Source organism: Heloderma suspectum, chromosome 4 (assembly GCF_057233095.1).
Source record: "Heloderma suspectum isolate Gila_16-S chromosome 4, 16-S_ref, whole genome shotgun sequence".
NCBI classification, from domain to species: Eukaryota; Metazoa; Chordata; class Lepidosauria; order Squamata; family Helodermatidae; genus Heloderma; species Heloderma suspectum.
In genome coordinates, this window is record NC_139461.1 from 66,584,968 (window position 1) to 66,607,866 (window position 22,899).

General features: G+C 46.2%; 1 protein-coding gene across 1 annotated transcript in view; it reads right to left on the reverse strand.

Moving 5' to 3' along the window:
- The window catches only part of RP1 (RP1 axonemal microtubule associated), a 291,823-nt gene that overhangs the window by 247,005 nt on the left and 21,919 nt on the right, over positions 1 to 22,899 (reverse strand). Inside the window, exons 3-9 of the mRNA XM_084848072.1 lie at positions 9,773 to 9,936; positions 9,306 to 9,392; positions 8,757 to 8,889; positions 8,076 to 8,227; positions 4,406 to 4,484; positions 3,402 to 3,477; positions 843 to 919 (exon numbers count right to left, since the gene is read on the reverse strand). Coding sequence (XP_084704198.1) covers positions 843 to 919; positions 3,402 to 3,477; positions 4,406 to 4,484; positions 8,076 to 8,227; positions 8,757 to 8,889; positions 9,306 to 9,392; positions 9,773 to 9,936 — 768 coding nt within the window. The remainder of the gene's footprint in view (positions 1 to 842; positions 920 to 3,401; positions 3,478 to 4,405; positions 4,485 to 8,075; positions 8,228 to 8,756; positions 8,890 to 9,305; positions 9,393 to 9,772; positions 9,937 to 22,899) is intronic.

The window sequence follows — 22,899 nt, forward strand, 5'->3', positions numbered from 1 at the left end:
TTATTTATTATTGCATTTATATCCCACCTTTTTTCCTCTTGCAAGGAACCCAAGGCGGCTTACATTATCCTCCTCCTCTCCATTTTATCCTCACAACAACAACCCTGTGAGGTGGGTTGGGCTGAGAGTCTGTGACTGGCCCAAAGTCACCCAGTGAGCTTCCATGGCCGAGTGGGGACTAGAACCCGGATCTCCCAGCTCCCAGTCCAACACTCTCACCACTACACCACACTGGCTCTCTATGTTTTTATGTAAATGGTTTTTAACTTTGTGTATTGTATTTTAATGTTTTAACTTTTGTAAACTACCCAGAGAGCTTTGGCTATGGTGCAATATAAAAATGTTAATAATAATAATAATAATAATAATAATAATGATGTCTCCATTCAACTCCAATGGAGATTTTATTTCTTTTTTAACCCCCTTCCTGGGGGTGGAATTTCACACAAAAAACAGGTGGTGGGAAGGTTTAAGCCCCCCTCCCAGTCTAAATTGGGGGTATGCACACTTATAGAAGAGTAGGGAAAACTAGCATGCATAGCTCCACTGTAAATGCTTTGCTGAACATTTCATTTGGCCCTCAGTCCCACTGTGTTCAGGAGGGCTTACTCTCAAGTAAGTGTGCACAGGACTGAAGCTTTAAACTTGGTCTCCCAATTTCCCCCTCTGGGCTTTTCTTTGCTAACTCTTCTATGTCAAAGACACTTCCTATAGGACTGTTGATACCAGTACATGCAAGTGACATGATGAAGTCTAGATATTGACCTTCGGTGGACCCTATCCACCATGTACTGACACAAATTTTCATAAAATGTCCTTCGTAGCCACTGGTTTATACTCACTCCCTGCAAAAGTGTGGTTATCAATGACATGCAGTTCTCTGACCATTTTGCCATCTTCTTCTCCTTGATCTAGCCACCTTTGGGGGAAAGTATTATGATAAGAAGACATCTTAGCGTGGTGCTGTTTCCAAAAACAAGATATATTATTTTCTGTGATAAAAACAGTCCAGATTCCAGTTCTTGATTACATATGAAAAACATGGTTTCTTGATTGGATAAAGATCTTCCCTGGGAGACAGGCAAATATCATTTGAAATGAACAATTATGTTGTGTACTTTTAAAGTTTAATTAGAAGGCAGCTTCCCAGTTCCCACTAAGTTCTATTAGTAGAACTGATGCAAATGACAGGGACTGCTGTCTTAAGAGTGAAAAACACACACACTGGTGTTCAAGGCAGCTAGCATCTGTACTGAAAGATCTCTGCCACCATTCAAGTGTTGGGGGTGGCAGAAGATTTGATTCCACGCTATAAATAGATCAGATGGATGGGACTGATACAGGAAAATAAAGCTCTTCAGTTAAATGAAATGAATGGATGCAGAACAAATGGACATGAACAGGTTGTTCATACATTTAAGGCTGCAATCCTATGCATACTTCTTTGGGAGCAAGTCCCATTGCATTCAGGGGTATTATTATTTCCAAATAAACACGCATAGATTTGGGCTAAATGGCCTGAGATGAGAGGGTGTGAAATTAAGGTGTCCATGTGTCCTGCTTTACAGGACAGTCCTCTGTCTGAAGGTGTCCTCTGTTTGAAGTGCTGTTCAGTCCAAGCCTGGTTTAATGATAAAAAGCCATAGGAAGGGAGAGTAGAGGCCTTGAAGCTGCCCATCAACAGTTAGCAACTGGACAGCAGACTGAGTTGTCTCCTGGTCAGCCTTTCTCACTACGGTGGAATATATTGCATTTCTATGTAAAGTACAGTAATTATTTCCAAATTAGCATATATGCATATACATAAAATATTTATGCAGGCCTGTGCCCTCTTTCATCCCCTTGTTTGGCGGAGTCTTTCCTCTTTTTTTGGCAATGCTTAAGTGCCTTCCTAAATACAATTACTGGGATACAATTTGGGAATAGTCTCCCTAGTCACAGGGGGAAAATAAATCATTCATTTTAAAACCAATAAACTTATAAAGAATATTTTATACTGCAGTCTTAGGACAACTTCCTCAGTGACCTGGTTCACACACTCAAAATAAGCCACTGTGGCTTAAATAAGCTTATTTAAATCACAGCATGTGCTGGGCGCAATTTCCATAATCACCTCCTGGGCACGGCTTATCGTGTCATCCGAACTCAGGCAGCATGGCTTGTTGGAGAGGGAAACAACCCTCCAATCACCTATACGCTGTTGTAGGATGATTGGAGGGTTGTTTCCCCCTCCAACAAACCATGCTACCTAGGCTCGGATGACATGTCAAATCGCACCTGGGCAGTGATTATGGAAATTGCACCTGTCATGCGCCTGGTACGTGCCATGATTTAAATAAGCTACGGTGGCTTATTTTGATTGTGCAAGCTGGCTCAGTGACAAGTATGTATAAATGAGGCATGGGAAGGTGAGAAATCCTTGCTTTCATGATGCACAGGTTAGAAAATGCACAGTTGTCATGGGTACATACATATTATGATTTGTGGATGTACATACAGGAAAAACATAATAGGTGAAGTGGCCCTGAATCTGATGCTTCAAGACAATAAGATGGGTGTTTGTGTGTGTTTGACTACGACCTTGGTAGTTTTCTTTTTCAGAGGCATTAATAAGGGTCAAAGCTTCAGGATGATTATTTGCCATGGACTGCAAGAAGTGGATGCGTTCTGCTTTCCCTTTTTTTATCTTGCTGAAGTAAAAAGAAGGAAGGAAGGAAGGAAGGGAGGGAGGAAGGATTCTTTCTGTTCCTGGGATGCTGTTCCTCACATCTCATAAGCAGCAGTGGAACTTCCCCTTCCCCTTTTGTGTAATGAAGAAGGAGGAATGGGGCTGACCGGCCCAGGAGGGGGCAATGTGGCACATCTAATGTGTGATACCATGCCATGGTGCTGCCATACACTAGAGGATGTATATATTATATGCAGTGTTACCATCCATAGTTGTTGATTGTTATATATGTTTGCAAATTTTGCTTCACATTCTGAAACATTAATAAGTAGGAACATATTCTGTTATAATTAAAGTTCAAGACACTCTTTAAAAAATGAGAAATTATCTGGACCTGCCTGGAGCAATGTTGTAGAGAAGAGCTGCGAATGTTGGTAGGGGCTTAATTTAAGCCAGGGTTTATCTCAGAACCTGTGCAGTAAGCCCCAGAATCTGCTTTAAGTGGTAAGGCTCAACTCTGGATTGTATAAGGCAATAGTAAATTAGTGTGCCTCTGAGCTACCCAGTGCATTTTTTTCACTGCTAAGTAAATTCAGCCAGCACTCACACATATGAATTTCTCATGAATGGCACAATGAATCTCTTATAATTATCAGCTGATGGAAAATTAAGGATAATGGGCTGGATGATCACTCATATGGATAAACCCAGTTGAAAATTCTACTCCACAAACCTGTGACACAGGAAGTTATAATCCGAGTTAGTGATAGGATCCTTGACTACAATTTTCTCCAGAAACCAACCATTTCCTAGGAGAAATGATAAAAATTCACTTTCCTAATAGTGAACATATGGCATCCTTGATCAAACCACAACTAAAGACCAGATCAAATATCACTACAACCTCATGTGATAGTTTACATATATAATGTGAATGAGCCATCACAATGCTCACACACACACACACACACACACACACACCCTTGCTCGATGTCACATCAAATACATTGCTTTTCAATTGAGTCTGTTCACATGTTCACCTGCTAGTGCTGAATAAACAAAAAATAAGCATGCATGTGTGAACCATTCCTTTGTATTACATATTAATAGCTAAACATTCTCTACAATGTTTTAAAGAAAATAATCAAATATGAACTGTATACAGAGAAATAATCCAATCTCACAGCCCATACTATAAAAGCTATCATTTTTACTTGAATGATAAAGTGCTGTGACAGAGTGTCATTTCGTGGCATATTCCAGGAGTACAGAAAAGTAACGGTTCAATCATTAACCAATCAGAGTAGAGATACACAATGCAGATTGTCAACAGTTTGGGAAAACTGTATATTATTGACAAGCGCAAAACATAACTCAGAAGATTGATTCCTTTATGCTGCAGATCTCAGCACAAGGTTGAAAATCAATTTATCCTTTCAAACACAACATTTTTCCTACATCGAGTCAAAGAAAAATCATGTACAAAATGTGTACACAATCATGTGTGAAAATTGTGTGAGTGACTATTCTGTCACAACTCTCACAGATGAGGGTGGACATGTTTTGTCTAGTTTTCCCTTACATAAGCTGTTTGCCATGAATACGGGGAGCTGTCATTTCTTCAAGAAATACGTAGCTTTTATGAGCCTAACAGTCATACATCTGGGCCGCTTCTCATCATTTTTATGCCCCAGAAGTTTGTAGATAGAATCCACTAAGTACACTCAACTTTCTGACCTGAGCCAAGTCCATTGTGTCCTATAACGATCTTATGTAAATTTCCAAGGTGCACAGCTTCAAGTGAGAAGATATCAGTCTGCAATCAAGCAATTGAAGTGTGGTTAGAGGTAGGACGCATCTCTGCTATACCTCTCAATCCATTAGAACTGGGTTAAATCCCTTCTCTAAAGCAGGGGTGGGCAACTTGTGGACCTTCAGCTGTTTTGGCCTACAACTGCCATCAGCCCTTGCCAGCATAGCCAATGTAGTGTAGTGGTGAGAGTGATGAACTGGGAGCCGGGAGATCCGAGTTCTAGTCCCCATTCGGCCATGGAAGCTCACTGGGTGACTTTGGGCCAGTCACAGACTTTCAGCCCAACCTACCTCACAGGGTTGTTGTTGTGAGGATAAAACAGAGAGGAGGAGGATAATGTAAGCCGCCTTGGGTTCCTTGCAAGAGGAAAAAAGGCGGGATATAAATGCAATAAAACAAACAAACAAACCAACAATGGTGAGGAAGGAAGGGCAAAACATCTGAAGGGCTACAAGTTACCCACCCCTACTAAAAGGGTTGTAACAATATACAAGAAAAAAAGAGGGGCCAGCAAGTGGTTGAAGGCAACACCCACTTCTGGCCTGAAGAGAGAGAGGTTACTGTCTGAGACAACTCGGTCAAAAGGCTTTGCTTAAATAAAATTTAGGTTTGTTTGGAAGAGTGTGCGTGTGAGTCTATGGGGTTCAGGACACCAATTCTGAAAAACAGCTTATGGCCTATGAAGCATATAAAGATGGAACAAACACCTCAAATCATTTTCCACAGCGATGAAAAAAGTTGGTGAACCCTAATGATAATTATGGAAATTCCATAGTTTTACCATGACAGCCTTTGTGAATCAAAACCAGTCCTTTTCTAAATATCCAATAGGTTTTATATTAACCAATTCAGTCTTGTGAAATAAAAGGATATATAAATTAGGCAAACAATGAGTACTTAAGAGTCAGGGTATGTGCAAAAGTAAGTGAATTCCCTCAATTAAAGGGAATAATTAGAATCAGGTGCTTAAATAATTAGGTAGATCTTCAGGGTTGAGTTTGGGAGGCCCCACCCTATAAAAGGATCAAAAACTGTGAGTTTGGTCTTCACCATACAGTTGTGGAAACTAGGGATGTACGAACCACTTACCTTATTCTGCGCTGGGGCATCGGCGGTGGGGGGGGGAGGTGCTCCATCCCTCCCCCTGGAATCCTCCCCAGCCGGCTCCGTGGAGCCGCCAGCCAGGGCCGGCCGCTGCTGGAGTTCCGGCCGCAGCCGGGCTGCTGCGGCCACAAATGGCAGCCATCGTAGCAGCCGCCATTTGCGTCCTTGCAGGCAGCCGTGATAGGCTACGTAAGTATTTACGTAGCCTATCACAGCTAATGCAGGGATGCCATTTGCGTCCCTGCCTTTTGCCGTGATAGGCTACATAAATATATATGTAGCCTATGTCTAACGCATGGACGCAAATGGTGTAGCAGCTGCCATTTGCATCCCTGCGGTAGCCATGATAGGCTACGTATATATTTACGTAGCCTATCACAGCAAAAGGCAGGGATGCAAATGGCATAGCGGCCGCCATTTGTGGCCGCAGCCCAGCAGCGGACAGAAGTCCAGCTGCAGGTGGCCCTGGCCGGCAGCTCCACACGCTCCCCATGGAGTGGAGCTTGCCGGGGAGGATTCAGGGGGGGAGAGATGGATCACCTCCCCCCCCAGCGGACGGCCCCAGCGGAACGGAGTAAGTAATCTCTACACCCCTAAAATAAATATCACTGATCACATGGATATTAGCCCACCTGAATTTGAGCAACAATAATGCTGCTCAAATTAATTCAATTAAACGATTATGAATAGGAATCACCTTTAGTGATGGAACCGTGGTACAAAAAGGGTCCTTCTAACTTCAGTTCCTGTAAGGTTATACTGCCTCATACTAATTTGAAAGTAGGGCTATGCATGGACCCCCCGCTTTGCTTCAGATGCTTTGCTTCAGACCAATTCGGACCCCATCCACTTCAACTCAGATCCAAATCCGAAGTGAGATTCGGACATCCAAATTGCTCATTTTTGACATTTTCCCATTGATTTGCATGGGAAAACACAAATGGCCATAACTTTTTCAGTTTTCATGATACATAAATGGAATTTGGGAAACTCTCGGGCCCCCTGGAGGGGTCTTCACCTGCCAAATGTCAGGCAACTTGGCCCAGGAGTTTATGTGCTGAGGGAGGGAAATTTGATTTATTCCACAAAAACTCTCAAAGCAAAGAGCTATAACTTTTCACTGGTTGCACAGAAGTGCATGGCATTTGGGGAATTCCCAGCCCTGGAGGGGATCCCACCTGCCAAATTTCAGACAGTTTGACCCAGTAGTTTTTAGGCTAGGCGCAGGTGAAATGTGCTGTTCTTAGAAACTCAAACTTTATTAAGATCTAATAAGATTTCAGGCTGGAAATATTTGACAATCCTAAGGGTTTCACAAACTTTCTCTCTCCACTATATGTGTACTAGAGGGGCAAAATAGATATCACTGATCACATGGCTATTTCCACCTGAATGGGAAGGCACACATGCCCACAGTGCTCTGCCCACTTAGGACGGCGGCCCCACCAACTGCTAGCATGTGCTTCCTGATGTCCTGGCTTGGGACCAATTTGTCCCTTCCCTGAAAATGATTCCCCACCTCTGCCTTAGGTTATACCTAAGAACTTTCTCTTATACCATTAAAATCAAACCTGAAACCCCGCCCCCCAACCAACCACATACACCAGATTCAGCTGGGATGTGAACATTTTCTGTAAGTGTTATTGTTAAATAAATGTCCAACAAACATCTTCAAACTAGAAAATACCAGATCTATTGAGATTTCCCATAGCTTGTACAATTTGCTTAGAATCACAGATAATAAGACCATGTACTTCCAACAGCCTTCAAGGCTATCCACTTCCTAGCCTCCCACAGGGAAACCTACACAAGTCACAGGCTTCCAAAACAGGGAATATGTTCACCACAAAAGATGCTTGCAGAGCAATGCCTCCAAATTACTCAACTATCTGAGCCAAGTTAGGCAGCGTCACTAGCTAATCTGATCTTGACATAATTCCTCCTTAACTGATATATGAGCATGAGTAAACACAGCTACTAACAAATCTTCTTAGATGAAATATATTTGGGGCAAAAACAGTAGTTATAACATTAGTGAAAATGAATAATTACTGATGTGCTGTTTTAAAAATGTCCTAGCATATTGTTAGAAGTGCCATATTGCTGTGAATGAGCTTATGAATAAAAACATCTGTGCTCTTTGAGCACATTAATAAACCTGCAGAAATACTGACAACAACATTTTGGGCAGGATGGGGGAAGTACTTGAGAATATGTAGAGGCATTGGTTTAATTCATCCCAAAACTGAAGAGAACATCTTTTCACTGCTTCTTATGTCTTAAAATGCATTTTAAGGCAGAAGAAGCATTGGGAAGATTTTTTGTGACACATTTGGAGAAAGATGAGCCACCCGTGAGGAAGGAAAGGCCTTTCCGAAACATGCTGAGCACAATAAATGTTTCTTCAGGCATCTGAGAATATTTTCTCTTCTGTTTTGGAACATGTAAGTGCTTTCCCCTCTTGCTGTTTCATGGGTTTAATTCACTCACCTGTCCTTTTACATATTTCCTGGGTTTCTTTGACCTAAGGAGTTGCCGGCATCCTGTGTCACCTTTATCTCCATAGATAGCAATGTAGATATCAGCTTCTGTTCCAGCATTCCACAGATCACCTGTTACCACATGTATCTCATATACTGCCACTGGGATTAATAGAAGACAGGCTTTTACAAATATACTATTTTGTATGCAATGGCATTTTCTATAGTTGAATCTAAATACAGCAACATCATACATATGCTACAGAATGGAGCGCCTGTGGGTACGTAGTTCTCATGTCTGGGACCTGGATATGCAGGCTGTTCTAAATGGGCTTGCACTCTCCTTGCAAGAGCAGATGCATAACTTGGGAGTACTTCTTGATCAAGGCTCAGCTGGCCTCAATGACTAGGTGTTTGCCATCTATGACTATTCCTGGACAGGGAGAGTCTGGCCAAAGTGGTTCACAGTCTGGTGACCTCCCAACTGGATTACGGTAATGCATAGTATGTGGGGCTGCCCTTGAAGATGACCCGGAAGCTTCAGCTACTGAAGAATTCATCTCTAACTGTCATATAAATTATCCTTGATTTCCTCTTAAACATTTCCCATGCCTAAACTGATGCTTGGGCAAATTTCTAATGAATACAATGATCTCATAAAATATGTACCCTCTTATTTTGTATTTCTTACCTGGAAGAAGGGGCTGACCCTGATATAAAACAGGAAGTTCCTGGCATATTTCACCATCATCCTGGTTTTGTGCCAGCCACCTATCAACAGTGAAAGTGAATTGTTCCCCTGTTGCAAGATTCTGCAATTGAATCTGAAATACAAGCAACCGTGTCTAGATTATTGTAGTATCTGTACAAAAATGAACTAGCTCAGAACAGTCTGTTCTGCTGAAACATATTCCTGAGTCTAGACTCAAATAATAGAGTATGAGGATCACTTTTCATGCTGCATTTTGAAGAAATGGGATGGTTCTTTCATGTTAATCCCATGTCAGTGAGGTGTGTGTGTCTTCAGCAACTTGGCACCCACTTGAAAGTATATTGCAAATCTTGCATCTGTGGTTTACAACTTCATTAGCATCTCCTTACTCCACTCACAAAATCCTGTTTGTTAGAGTTCATTTTCTTCAGCAATGTGCACAACTCATGTTTTGGCGAAGCTGCACATTTGTACTTTGCTAAAATCTTCAGGAAGAATGACTGATTTGGAGGTATTAGCATATCTCACCTCTTTGCAGTGCCAGGCAGGGGTTTCCCCAGAGTTGTTGTGTCCTATTCGTATTTTGTAGGGATCTCCTATGTCTTCTGTGTAAATCTGTAAAATGGATTCAAGAGTGCTATCACTGATGGGAATTGCATTCACGTTATACATTATAGCTGTCCATTATACCTAATCTGTGAAAGGTATTTCACAAAATCAATATGACAGTTGCAATTCATATAATTTGGTAAATATGGCTACATAAATCAGCCTGAAGATTATGGCAGCCCTAAAAGGCCAGGGCCTCCTGCAGAAGTGTACACCATCTATTGTTTATTGTGTTTCCCAATCCACACAGGTAGAGAATCACTGACATGTGTTCCATAAGTAACATTAAACAAATGAGGTTTGCTTAACAAAGAAGTTAAGTGTCCCTGATTTTACATCATATGGTACTGTTGTTAAAACAATTGTTTTTTGTATTTATTACTTACTATAAAGGTATCTGTGTTTCCTCTTTCAAACACCGTTTTCTCCTCTCCATATAGAAAGATAGCTCCTGAATTACTTTGATCTCCATATAATGTAATATGAACTTGTGAGCTGGTACCTGAAGATGGTAGGTCACTCGTCAAAACTGTTACCTTCCATTTCCTAGCTACAAAAATATAAAGAGAGATCTGTAACTACGCACACCATGGTGCCCTTAGACATACCTCTAGCCATTTGGGGCCTGCTTTTCCTTAAGTCAATCCCAGCAGGCTGAGGGCTGTGTCCAAATTATCCGTTTCCACAATTATCTGTCACACACTTATGTGGACAAATGAACAAAGAAAGCCATATTTCACAGGTCCTGCTAATCCCACACTCAAGTATATTTAATTTCTTTTGTTATTATTTGATTTCTATTCCACCTTAAAACAGTGTCTTAGGAAACTTAAATAATAACATTTAAATATATAAAATCATTTATAAAGCTATGGAAAATGTCATTTAAAATGAAATATACAAATCCACCCCTACACTCACAAATGGCCAGGAAAGCATAAGAAACAATATAAAATACGGCTATAAAAGATCTCTGCGAGACTGCAGGACTGGGGTCAACTCATCTTAAGAGGGCTAGGGATGGGGGAGGATTCCGCCACGGACACAAGTGAGGCCGGATTCCAAGAATCTGGCCCCATTGGGGCCTGTGGTGGAATGTAGCACTTACTTCCACCTCCCCTGGAATCTTTCCGGGTCGGATCCATCTCTGCGTTGATCCTGCGGAGCTGGCTGCCTGCTCCGCATCGCTGGCAAATTTCGATACGACCAGCAGCCATTGCCGTGGCATATCACTGTAAGTAAGTCTCCGGATGCAAATGGCATAGTGGACGCCATTTGCAGCCATAAAACTGGTAGATTAACCTAAATGCAGCCATTTACGGCATTCGACATTCACCAGCAATGCGGAGCAGGATAGATGCAGAGCGGAGCTGGCCTGAATGGATTCCGGGGGGAGGGACAGATCGCCTCCCCGCACAGGCGGATGCCCCCACGGAACGACAGGTAGGGAATCCGCCCATCCCTAAAGAGGGCCTAACTGAACAAAAATGTCCACTGAAAGACAACTGTCTTAGGGAGCAATCCTATGTCCCCTAGACAGCATCTGGGAACATAGGATGTTTCAGTTTCTGGGCTCTGAGGTTGGAACCAGGGTTCTGATCCTCAGAGCCCAGAAATCACATGTCCTTCCCCTGCTACCACCCCCTCGTAACCAGCCTGGTTCTCTCCACTCCATCTATGTCTCTGTGCTCAGAAATGGAGTTCTGAGGCAGGAAAAGGGGGGTGGTCCCAGGGGTGAGGAGGGCAGGAGACTGTGGAAGGTGCGTTACGCAGCTTCCTATGCACTGCATAGCCTTCCCCCCTGCTGCTCCAAAGCTTCCCAGCTAGACAGGCAAAATTGCCTGTCTAGCCAAAAATGCAGGGTGGCCGGAGCACAGAGGCATGGATTGCCTCTGTACTCTTGCTGCCCTGCATGAGATAGTCATCAGCCTCCAAGTTCAGAGGCTGTTGACTGTCTCCATAGGGTTGCGCCCCTAACTAATCTAAAGTACAATGATTCAGCCACAACTAGGTTTTCAAATAGCTTACTGGTAGGTAAGTACATCCTTAAAAGAGAATGTGTATCTCTATCTGCAGTTGTTGGTTTTTGTTTCCTTAATCTGCTAGGTGTTTTTGTTTGTGTGTTTTATTTTGCATTTTTATATTTTTGAATTGTAAACAGACTTGAACCCACATTTGGTGAAGGACAGTATAAATATTTCAAACAAACAACAGAACAATCATAACCCCCAGATCTGCTGGCTGGCAGGAGTTAGGATGCGGCAGAAGCGCCCCCCACTGGCAGAGACGAACTCCACCCCGGAGATCCCAATTATGGTTGCAGAGACTACCACAGGGATAAACCTACCAACATTGGTGCTGCTACTGGTGTTAGGCTCCAATACAAGGTGTTCTGGGCATGGTTCAGAGGCAGCATTGGGTCCACTGGATACAAAGCCCCTCCATTCCCCTCAAGAGGCCACAGGATTGGGCCCCTCAAGATTGCCAGCCTGGGGCTTGTGTAGTTTCCCCATTGGTTTCAATGGGGGGAGGGGATTTTTAAAAAAATCTGCCAGGAAAACTGCAAGGAAAAGCCACCCTCCACCTCCTCTCTTGGCTGACATGAGCTTGCAAGGTGTTAAAAGTGGTAGATAATCCTCCACTTCACTCCCTTCCCCTTCTAGTTAGGAGTGTGCTCCGAGTTATTATTTCTTCAGAAATACAAAATAAAATTGGCAGTGTATAGTTTATTTACTCCCGTGAAGAATAGTTCATCTCATTATTTTCTAAAGCATATAAAGCGAATGACTGATTCTGTAAATGTCCCTATGGAGAATTACTGACACCATCCACCTACCTCATGGGTTTGGTACCAACAAATGGATCTTTCCTTGACAATCTTCTATGAGGATTCATTGTACCTGAAGGTTGCTCCCATAAATCCTGCCCTGCCTTTGTTTCCTTTACCTTGTATGACTTCCTGTCCTTCTGTTAGCTCCTACCTCAAGCCGCCAACCATGTCCATGTTTCATATGAATGCCTTCCTTCCTTCTACTTGTCTTGGCTGTATCTCCTGCCCGGATCCCTCAAGCCTCCTTGAACCTCAAACACCCTTCCCTGTTCTTGTTTGTTTTCCCTATCAAGGTCTTTCTTCAGACTTGAATGTTGCCTGGATATGTTCACTGCTTCCCTTTCAGGCCATGATTCTGAAGTAGCTTATTTTCTGATCCCAGTCCCAACACAGATGCCTTCCTTTCAGAGATGTCTTTTACAGTTATATTATTACAGCTAAATTAGGGGACTGTTTTCCACCATGTTCAGTTTTAGCACAGGTTTTCTACGATGATGTTCTTCTTATAGTTATGTGAATTAATCGTGAAAGAAAGAGCAACCTTTGACAGGCAGCCATTTAATTTTTCTCATTCTGTCTTTGGACTTGTGCCTCAATAAAGAGCTATAATGTTAATAATATAGCACCAATAAAACCTGTACAGCTTTGCTTTTATTAAATCATCCTCTTCACTATTTATAATTGAGTATTATGCTCATTAGTTTAATCCAATTTAGCAATATCCATGAGATAAAAAGAAGGAAAGAAATTTAAGTGAAGAGATACATGGCAATGGATTCTTTTGTTCCTTCTAACATGTTTCAGTGAGCAATTGCACTGGTAAAAGGGAACTGAACCTGAACACGTAATAGCCTGCAATTCTGTCAAGCAGAACACAAGCTATTCTCTGCATCTTCAAATGAACGATGATGATTAAAAATATTTCTTGGCCACCTTTCAGGACAGGAGCCCTCCCAAGGCAGCATACAATAGTAAAACTCACACGATAAAAACTGATACCGTGATAAAACAGCAACAGCAGCAAACATCCTAATAAACAGTAAACACCTACCACATACAACTGCAGCTACAACCCAGTCTGATAAAACATAATCAGGGGAAGGCCAGAGTAAAATGGTAGGTTTTCAGAGCCTTCCTAAAAGCCTGCAATGATAGGGCCTGGTGGAAAAGGCCCCCCTCCTAACTGCCCTCACAGAAAATGCCATCTAGCTAAAATGCAGAGTAGGAGATGCAGTGTGCCTCCCACTCTGCATTGGACACTCAGGACCAGGGCGAATTGAACAAGACTGCACCCTTAACAGCCAAAACCAGCACTTTAACTTTTAATGCTTCCCAGACTTCAGGCACAATCCTATCCAGATAGGCAGCTGCTTCCGAACTTGGAGGCCACCACCTATCCAATACAGGGCAGGAGAAGCACGGAAGGGATAGTTCCCCCCGCGATCCTCCTGCCCTGCATTTTCATCTAGACAGCTGATTGCAGCTGTCTAGCTGCAGGAGGGCAGAGAGGGGGAGGAGGCTGCTGTATGACATATTGGATGTGTCGTACAGGCATTTCCGCCCTCCCTCTCCTGGAACGCCCCCAGACATGCCCCTTTTCGGCCATTCCATGCTCGTCTTGCGAGTGCATGGGACAAGGCTGTTCTGCACTGCCTCCAAGGCAGCACAGACAAGGGGGGAGGTCGGTTCTCCAGGAAATGACTTCAGAGTGTGGGCTCCAAGGTTGGTTCCTAGAAAACAAGATATCCTATGGGGCTCCCCAGGGGCGGGAAAAGCCGGGTTCATGCTCAGGCCGCAATCCGCGGCTACCAGGCCACTTCCAGGCTGGTGGGGGTGGGATCCCCAATTTACCTTGTGTGGTTGGTGTTTTGAGGAGGGATAAGCTCCGGAATAAAAAAAAAAGCTGCCTAAGAAGGGTGTCGGTGGAAAAAAACGTAAGGGGAAGGCCCCATGCCCCCCAGCAAAACACCATTTCCACAGGGCGGATTCATCATCATCAGGGGAGGAGGACTCAGACATGGCCTTACTTCTGTCTAGGCTGGAGGCAGTAGAGAGGGACAAAAGGTTCCCGGCATCGGCCATCCCAGCGCTGCATGTGGCTCGATACCCAGGGCCAAGGGTGACGAGATGGCAAGCCTTAAAAAACCTATTACTCTCTCTTTCAGCAAGGCTTGATGCAATTGAAGCCATGTCCCATAAGGCGCCAGGACAAGAAGCAGCACTGATGGGACCTGTTTTCGGGACCCCTACAACTGTGCAGCCCCCAGTTGCCTACACAGTCCCACACACTGCTGAGCCTGCTCACACAATGCCTGACCCCAATCACAATCCAACCCGGGATGCAGCAACAGCATCCCCCAGGCACAGGTGAGGTTACAGGCACCGAGCCCGCTGTTCCCCCATGAGGCTGGAACCCATTCTTCCCATGGGGCTGGTTTCTGTGGATGGCCGGTGTGGGTTGGCCATTTCCCATGCAGAGGGGGAATATCCTTACCTGTCCCCCCTTTGGGGCCTCACCACCTAGGTTTGGGGGCCGCCCTGTGCACCAGGCCAGGGGATCATGCCCACAGCCTGCCCCCAATGATGGGGGTCATTCAAACGATTTCTGCATCAGTGGTGGGACTGCCCCCCCCATATCGGTGCTTCGGTCCCAGGCTCCTCTGGGGGGGTTGAGTTGGAAACTTCCACACTTCCGGGGGCGGCTTTGCCACATGTGCCCCAAATCAATGTGGACTCCACCCAGCCCTCATCTGTGGTGACTGCATGTTTGGTGTGGCTCTGCGGCCAGTGAACACCCAGCTCTGGATGGACCCGATGTGGTCGGCGAGAACCTGTACGCCACAGTAGAGAAGGGGACAATCCCAAGTGGTGCAATTTCTATCCCCCTGGGCGACCATCTGTTACTGGCCACTAGGGAGAAGATATTAAAAGGGGAATTTGTAGATGTATTTTCCCTGTTATTCCAGGACTCAGAAGCAAAGGTGGGGAAAAAATCCAGTGATAGGGATCAGGAGTGGGTATGATGAAAGAAAGTCTCCTGCACCTGGGCCAATTGGCTTCTGGGGTTTCTTATTTATATGAGTGTCATCCAACAGAAACACCCTGAGAAGGGTTGGGTCTTCACAAAATATTTGGACACTATATACAGGGCTTATACTGAATACGAGGGTGGTACCTGGCTTGCTTACGACGAATCATTTCGTATGCGGGCCGCTTTTGACTCCGCCTTGCACTGGGATGCCAAGGACCAGGACTTGTGGCTCCAGTTTATGACTCCAGCCAGGCCAGGTTTCAGTGACAGGTCCGAAAGTGGGCACATATTGTCCAAACAGGTGCCCACTCCAGCCCCTAAGGCTGGCGCTGGACAGGCAGCTCAACACTGTACTCTCTGTTGGGAGTTTAGCTCTAGAGGCACCTGTTCCAAATCAGCATGCAGGTTCTGCCACAAGTGCTCCATTTGGGGGGACAGCATGCCTTCATTATCTGCCCCAGGACTAAGAGTTTCTGAGGACCCAATAGGGAATCACATGGGTGGAGGAGTGGTCCACAGTGGTCCACAGCCTCCTCCAAAAGGGGCCCAGTCCAATTAAGTTGGAACCCTTGAGGCGCCTCTTAAAACAGTACCCACTCTGGGATGACACCCTTTACCTGGAAGAAGGATTTTCTCAGGGTTTCAGGATCCCTTTTCTGGGCCAGCACCATCCTCAATTTTATAAGAATCAGAAAACATCGATAAGGAGGTGGCAGCCAGGAGGGTTCTTGGTCTGTTTCACTCACCCCGTCCCCAACCTGAGGGTGTCCCCTCTAAGCATAGCGCCAAAAAAGACGGCCGGGGAGTACAGGTTGATCTGCAACCTGTCCTTCCCTTGGGGTGAATCTGTGAATGATGCCATCCCTGAATACCTGTGCTCAGTTCATGTCCTTTGACGCAGCAGTTGCATCAAACTGCAACTTTGAGCAGCAGTAAAGGCCTTGGGTCACGGGGCCCTCATGGGGAAATGCAATATTAAGTCCGCATTTTGCCTGTTGCCCATCTGTCCTGAGGACTTTGACCTGTTAGGGTTCAGCTCTAGGCCAATTCTACATGGACAGAGCCCTCCCAATGGGGGGTTCAGTGTCCTGTGCCATGTTCAAGAAGTTCAGTTCCTTTTTGGAGTGGGCCTTGAGGGACAGGACCGGGTCACTGAGTGCAGTACACTTAGGGATGGCGGAGAATTTCTCCCCGAATCTTCGGGAGGCCGAGTGCCAACGCATTCGGCCCCCCGAAAGTGTTGGGGAAATTCTCCGCCACCCCCCCCCCCAGGATGGGACTTACCTTCGGCGAATGTCCCTCCCGGCGGCGGGTCCCGGCGGCGGTTCGGCAGCATTTCGGCGAGGGCGGGGGCAGAGGCCGGTTTCCCAACCGGCTGCCGCCGCCGCCATTACAAAATACAAAAGTAAAAAAAAGAAAAGAAACCCGTGATAGGCTACGTGACGATTTACGTAGCCTATCACGGTTAGATTTCCAAAGTCAGCCGTGATAGGCTACGTAAATCGTCACGTAGCCTATCACGGCTGACTTTGGGGGGAAAAAAAAAGCGCGTACGCAAATGGCGGCGCCCCATGGGTGCCGCCATTTGCGTTCCTTATTTTGGCACGTCTAGTCTACGTAAATCTTTACGTAGACTAGACGTGCCAAAATAAGGAACGCATTTGCGTACGCGCTTCCCCCCCCAAAGTCACCCATGATAGGCTACGTGACGATTTACGTAGCCTATCACAGCTGACTTTGGAAATCTAGCCGTGATAGGCTACGTAAATCGTTACGTAGCCTATCACGGGTTTTGGGGTTTTTTTTCACTTTTTTCTTTCGCAGCTGGGGAGGCAGGGCACTTCTCCCCGGCCTGAATTTCGGCCGGGCGAGGCGGGGCGGGGCGCCTCCCCCCCCCGGCCTGAACTTCGGGGGGAGAAGCAAAGCGCCTCCCCCCCACCGCGAAGCAAGCTGCGGGACAAGGTAAGTCCCTTTCGTCCATCCCTAAGTACACTACCTCAATGATTTTTTATTTGCTGGCCTTGGTGGCTCCCCCCAGTATGCATATTTAATGCGGGAGTTTTCCACCCTAGCCGAGGAACTGGGTGGTCCTTTGGCAGTGGAGAAGACTGAAGGCCCTTCCCCGTCCATCATGTTCTTAGGAATTGAGATGGACCCCATTAACCAATCCTGTAGGCTCCCCACTGACAAGCTTCTTGCCCTCAGAGGCAGGATCCTGGGTGTATTAAGAGCCAAGAAAGTAATGCAGCATGCCCTTCAGGAAGTGTTCAAACACCTCAACTTTGCCTGTAGGGTGATAGCACCTGGCAAGGCGTTTCTTTGGTGCCTCTGCGATGCTATGTGGGGCCTCTGGCTACCACACTACCAAGTCTGCCATGAAAGGTGACCTGATAGTGTGGCTGCACTTTCTCAACTCATTTAACGGCATCTCCTTTTGGAGGACAGAATTGTTATTGGAGGCGGAACTACAAATACACTTCGACACATACAGTGCCCTGGGCTTTGGGGTTGTTGTCTGGGGCCGCTGGTGCTCTGAGCAGTGGCCTCTGAAGTGGGTAGACACAGGCATTAGCAAGGACCTCACATTTTTGGCATTTTTCCCAATATATGTGGCAGCCCATTTGTGGTCAGAACAATTATCTAATTCCATGGTGCATTTTTGGTGCGACACTCATGCCACTGTCCAGGTCATAAATTCCTTGTCCTCCCGCAGTCAGAGGGTGATGGTTTTGGCTCGGGCATTCACGTTACAATGCCTACGCTTTCACATCTTATGTCGTGCGTGGCATACTCCTGTCCTGTCCTGGCTTGATCGGTCATAGCTGATGCTTTGTCGCAAAACCAGGTACAGAGGTTTTGAGAACTGGCCCCCTCGGTGTGGGGTGAGCCAGACCCCATACCAGTCACCCTCTGGGAAATTGGCTGGAAGAGGCAGAAAGGGCCATCCTGCAGTCCATAGCACGTGAGCTTCTTACACCAAAGCACGTAGGGAGTTCTTTGTCTTTAGGGCTATCTCACAGCTGCAGCAGCTGTGGCCTATTCCGGTGGAGCACTTGCTCCAGGTTCATGTACAACCTGACAGGAGAGGCCTGTCCACTCAAACTATTGGTGGCAGGCTATCAGCTTTGGCTTTCTGGTCTAAGACGAAGGGTGTGGATGACAACATGACTGACTTCAGGGTCCGGCGGGCTGTACAAGGTTGGTTCAGAGCGTCCCCAGCACCTCTGGACTCTAGGCTCCCATTGTCACCAGATATACTGCTGGGGCTGAGGGGGCAGTGGCCTTCGGTGTGTAACTCCAAACACGGGGCCCTATCATTCCACGCCGCAGCTTTGACAGCATTTTTTGGAGCATTTCGTATCTCCGAACTTGTGGCGGCGGCCAAGGGCAATCAGTCCGGGCGGGCTGTACAACTCGGTGACATGACATCCAATTTTCTTGGGAGGTGGTTCACATACAGCTGAGAAAATCCAAGACCAATCAAGCCAGGACAGGGGCAAGGGTATCCCTGTTCCCTGCCCCAATGCAGGAGTTATGCCCGGTCATGGCTTTGGAGACTTTCCTCAATGTGCATGGGAATTTGCCCAGCCCTTTGTTCTGTCATACTGACTCTTCCCCCTTAACCAAATATCAGTTCTAGATGGTCATGAAGCTGGTCTTGAGGGCCTTGGGCCTGGGTATGTTCCACTTCTGTACACATTCATTCCACATCGGGGCAGCCTCTATAGCAGCCTTGATTGGCTTCGCAGTGGACAAAGTCCAGACGGTGGGCCGATGGCACTCCAAGGCATATCGGCTTATGTGAGGCCCCTGCCCGGGCCCTAAGGGCATAAACTGTGGTTTCAGATGTGGCTCTTTCTTCCAGATTGCCGGAGTGTGCAAGAGCCAGTGCGGGTGCTCATCTGTGGGTGCAGCATGGTTTTCTGGGCTAGACGGAGGGCCTCCTCATCAAGCTATTGGTCACAGCTCGGTCTCAGCTGGTATGCCACCATTCAGTGGTTGGGCAGACGCGGCATGCATTGGGAGCACCACGTTATTCCAGCAGAGGCTGGTGAGGATCCCCACGCAAGTTCTTGTTCTACAGCTGGGAGGGAACGACCTGGGCTTGCTAAAGGGCAAGGCCCTGATTCTATAAGCTTTGGATATGTACTACGGATATGGCAGCACTGGCCGGGGATTGCCATCATTTGGTCCTGCCTGCTGCTGAGGTTGGCCTGGAGGGATGGTCTTGATTCCCCAGCACTGGATAGAGCCCATAAGAAGGTGAACAGGGAAATTAGGAATTTCCTACCTAGGGAGGGCGATGGGACTATTGTACACCCGGATATTTCTCATACTCAGAGGGAGCTCTCTAGGGATGATGGCGTTCATCTGACCGATGCGGTCAATGATGTCTTTTTGGCCGATCTGCGAAGGGGCATCTCTGCTTTGATTCAGCGCAGGTGGAGGAAGAACGACTAAGCAGAGGCTTGTCATCCTCCTGTGGTGGTACTGGGGTGGGCACGTCCAATGGGATAGGGACAGGGAGCATTCGGAGGCACTGTTTCAGGTGACTGGTAAGGCCCGAGGCTTCCGGTCTGAGTTGGGAGATACAGCTTACCTTTGAGGCTGACTCTCCTCACCCACTCGAGTTTCGTGGCCGGGGGGGGGGGTGACATGGGAAGGCCTCCCGGCCCCAAAATTGGGGAGACTCATGGGGTGGCAACTGGTGGCACCATCCCCTGGGCATCGAATGCCTCGCCCAATACAAGGCCAGGCTAGTCTGGCATAGCGATGTGCCCGCCTATGCTTCCTTCACATATTGTATCTTTCTAAATAAATCTGGCCCGATTCACACCAAAAATACTTGTGTCATCTCATCATTTCCCCCCCCCTTTCGGACACAAGTACCCCTCCCCTGCGTCCGGCTCACCTGCTCCACGGGAGGGATTTTGTGGGCAGGGGGGGATGCAGGCCAATGCCATTGGGCATTTGCTGCTGGCGTCAGGTGGAGGAGGGGCGAGCTTGCCATTTTAGTCTGTGCAGCCCCTGTTCACCATTCTGCATGCAAGATTCCCTCCCTCCCACCCTAGATTCAGTGTGGGTTTTAGTGGTCATCCTGTTGGTAGCCAAGTAGGAATTTTGGCCCTTCGCCTGATTGGCCTTGGCTGGGGTTTTTTCTGCCTACTTCACACTGTAAGTGGGGTTGGAAGTTGGTCTTAAGTTATTCGGGTCCCACTTAATCTCTTCAGTCAACTTGGTCACATTGCTAAATACGCAGTGGGGTGGGCACATCCTATGGGATAGGGACGGTGAGCATTCGGAGGCACTGTTTCAGGTGACTGGTAAGGCCCGAGGCTTCTGGCTCAGGGTTGTGCGGCCTGAGTTGGGAGATACGGCTTACCTTTGAGTCTGACTCTCCTCACCCACTCAGGTTCCATGGCCTGGGGGTGGGGTGACATGGGAAGGCCTCTTGACACCAAAATTGGGGATACCTTCAGAGTGGTGACCAGTGGCACCACCCCCTGGGCGTTGAATGCTTCGCCCGATACAAGGGCAGCCTAGTCTGGCATAGCGATGTCCCCGCCTATGCTTCCTTCGCAGATCGTACCTTTCTAAATAAATGTGGCCTGATTTTACACTAAACATACTTGTGTTGTCTCGTCATTCCCGTCCCCCTTTCGCACACAATTAGAAAAAGTTATCCTTCAAACACAAAACTACTGCAGACCCAGATATCTGCCACAAATCTGCTGCAGGAAATGCAGCAAGAAAGAAGAGGGGCAGGAAGCAAACACAAAAACTTGCATATCCCCCACAGATACAAGGAGCCACGTGAGCCATCTCTTCTAGACAGGACTAGCGATGTCAACAAAATTCATGCTTATCTGGTTTTAGAATTCAGATTTGCCTAGCTTGTAATCCTCGGCTATATTATGGAGCAAGCACAATTTACTTAGAAATTACTTTCTAGATCAGGTTGTAATCAAAACTATCTCCTATCCCCTCCCTATATGACACCTCCCTCCCTGGCACCTTCAACTCTACAATGGCACCATCCCAGGCAAAAGGAAACTTGAGAAATGTAGTTCTTTAAGATTCAGGGTCAACATGAAAGGAACCTAAGGCTGAGAATGTGTGGTTTCTAGGGTGCTTGACTCGGGTACCCTGGAAAACTACACTTCTGATCATAATGGAGTTTGAGCGCCCGTGCATTCGCGATTGAAGTATTTTGCTTCAGCTCTGTATAATGGCATGGCGAAAATGCCTGTTGACTACGCAGAACTCAAAATAATTAAATTATCCCATGTCTAAGTTTCTTCACAGTTATAGATGTCACAGTGGCGCCATAGCAATGGGAGGCAGTGTGGAGTAGTGGTTAGAGCAGGACTCAGGAAATCCAGTTTCTAGTTCCCACTTGGCCATGAAGCTCCCTGGGTGACTTTGGGCCAGTCACCAACTCTCAGCCTAACCTACCTCAGAGGGTTGTTGTAGGGATAAAACGGAGAGGAGGAGGACCCTGTGAGCCACCTTGGGTTCTTTGCAAGAGAAAAAAAGGCAGGATAGAAATATAATAAACAAACAAATAAATAGCACCCTGTCTTTTTCCATTATTCAGCTCTTCCCACTCCTCCAGGGGAATGCCAGGTAGCTCCTTTGCACATAAATTATCATGGTGAGAATTTAATCAGATATGCTATAGTCCCTGTATAATAGCAGTTCATCCACAGCCATAGTATCTTGGTTGCACAAGATTGTTCCTTCTGGCTGTCTGATCCACCTTTCTCTCTAACCAGGTAATATAATGTAATGGGGATTGCCCTGGCTAGACAGAGCAATGGAAGATTATACAGCATTTAGTCAAATAACCTGCTATCCTAATAGAGCCACAGGCAAGAATTGCGTTATGTGTGCTTGCTTTAGCACCTCCTAAGCTAAATATCCGATAAATAAAATGCACCAGAAGTTTCAAAAATAACTATAAACCAGTAGATTCATTCACATTACGGGCCAGCCTACAGCAGCCTAAAATTCTGCATTTAAAATGGGGCTTTCTGCTTCTATTTTAAATGCAGGATCACAACAACACCCTTTTTCAGCCGCTTCCTTCCCCCCTCCCCTTCCCCCCTCCTTCTCTCTGTATCTGAGTTCCATTATCTTTCATTGATCTCGCTCTTCTTCTTGCCACTTTTCCTCTTTTCACGGAGGGAACTCAAGCGGAACACAACAGGGTAATTTGATAGCTCATTATCCGCAATCTATTTAAAAATGGAACAAAGGGCATTTAGTGCAGGAGACAACTTGGAGGTTCACGGCATCACGTAAAGAGCCTGCAAACTTCCATGAAGGAGAAATCTCAATTGCAGGATAAAAGCTCTGTGTGAAGAAAGCCTACATATTATTCCCATTAGTTCCATTGACACAGCATTATTCCATTGGTCTGGTACAACCAGTGAAGATCAATCCGAAGAACAATCTTCGGACAAGTTACATTTTCTCTGATTTGGTTCCCCATCTGTGAAATGGAAATGTGAATGGCATGTTCTACTTCTAGGTGTGTGTGTGTGTGTGGGGGGGGGGGGGGTGTTGGCAACATTGTTTGAAATAAAAGCTGCAAAATACTTTGTGTTAGAGAAATGATTCCTAAAAACATTTGGTTTCAAAAATCAGTG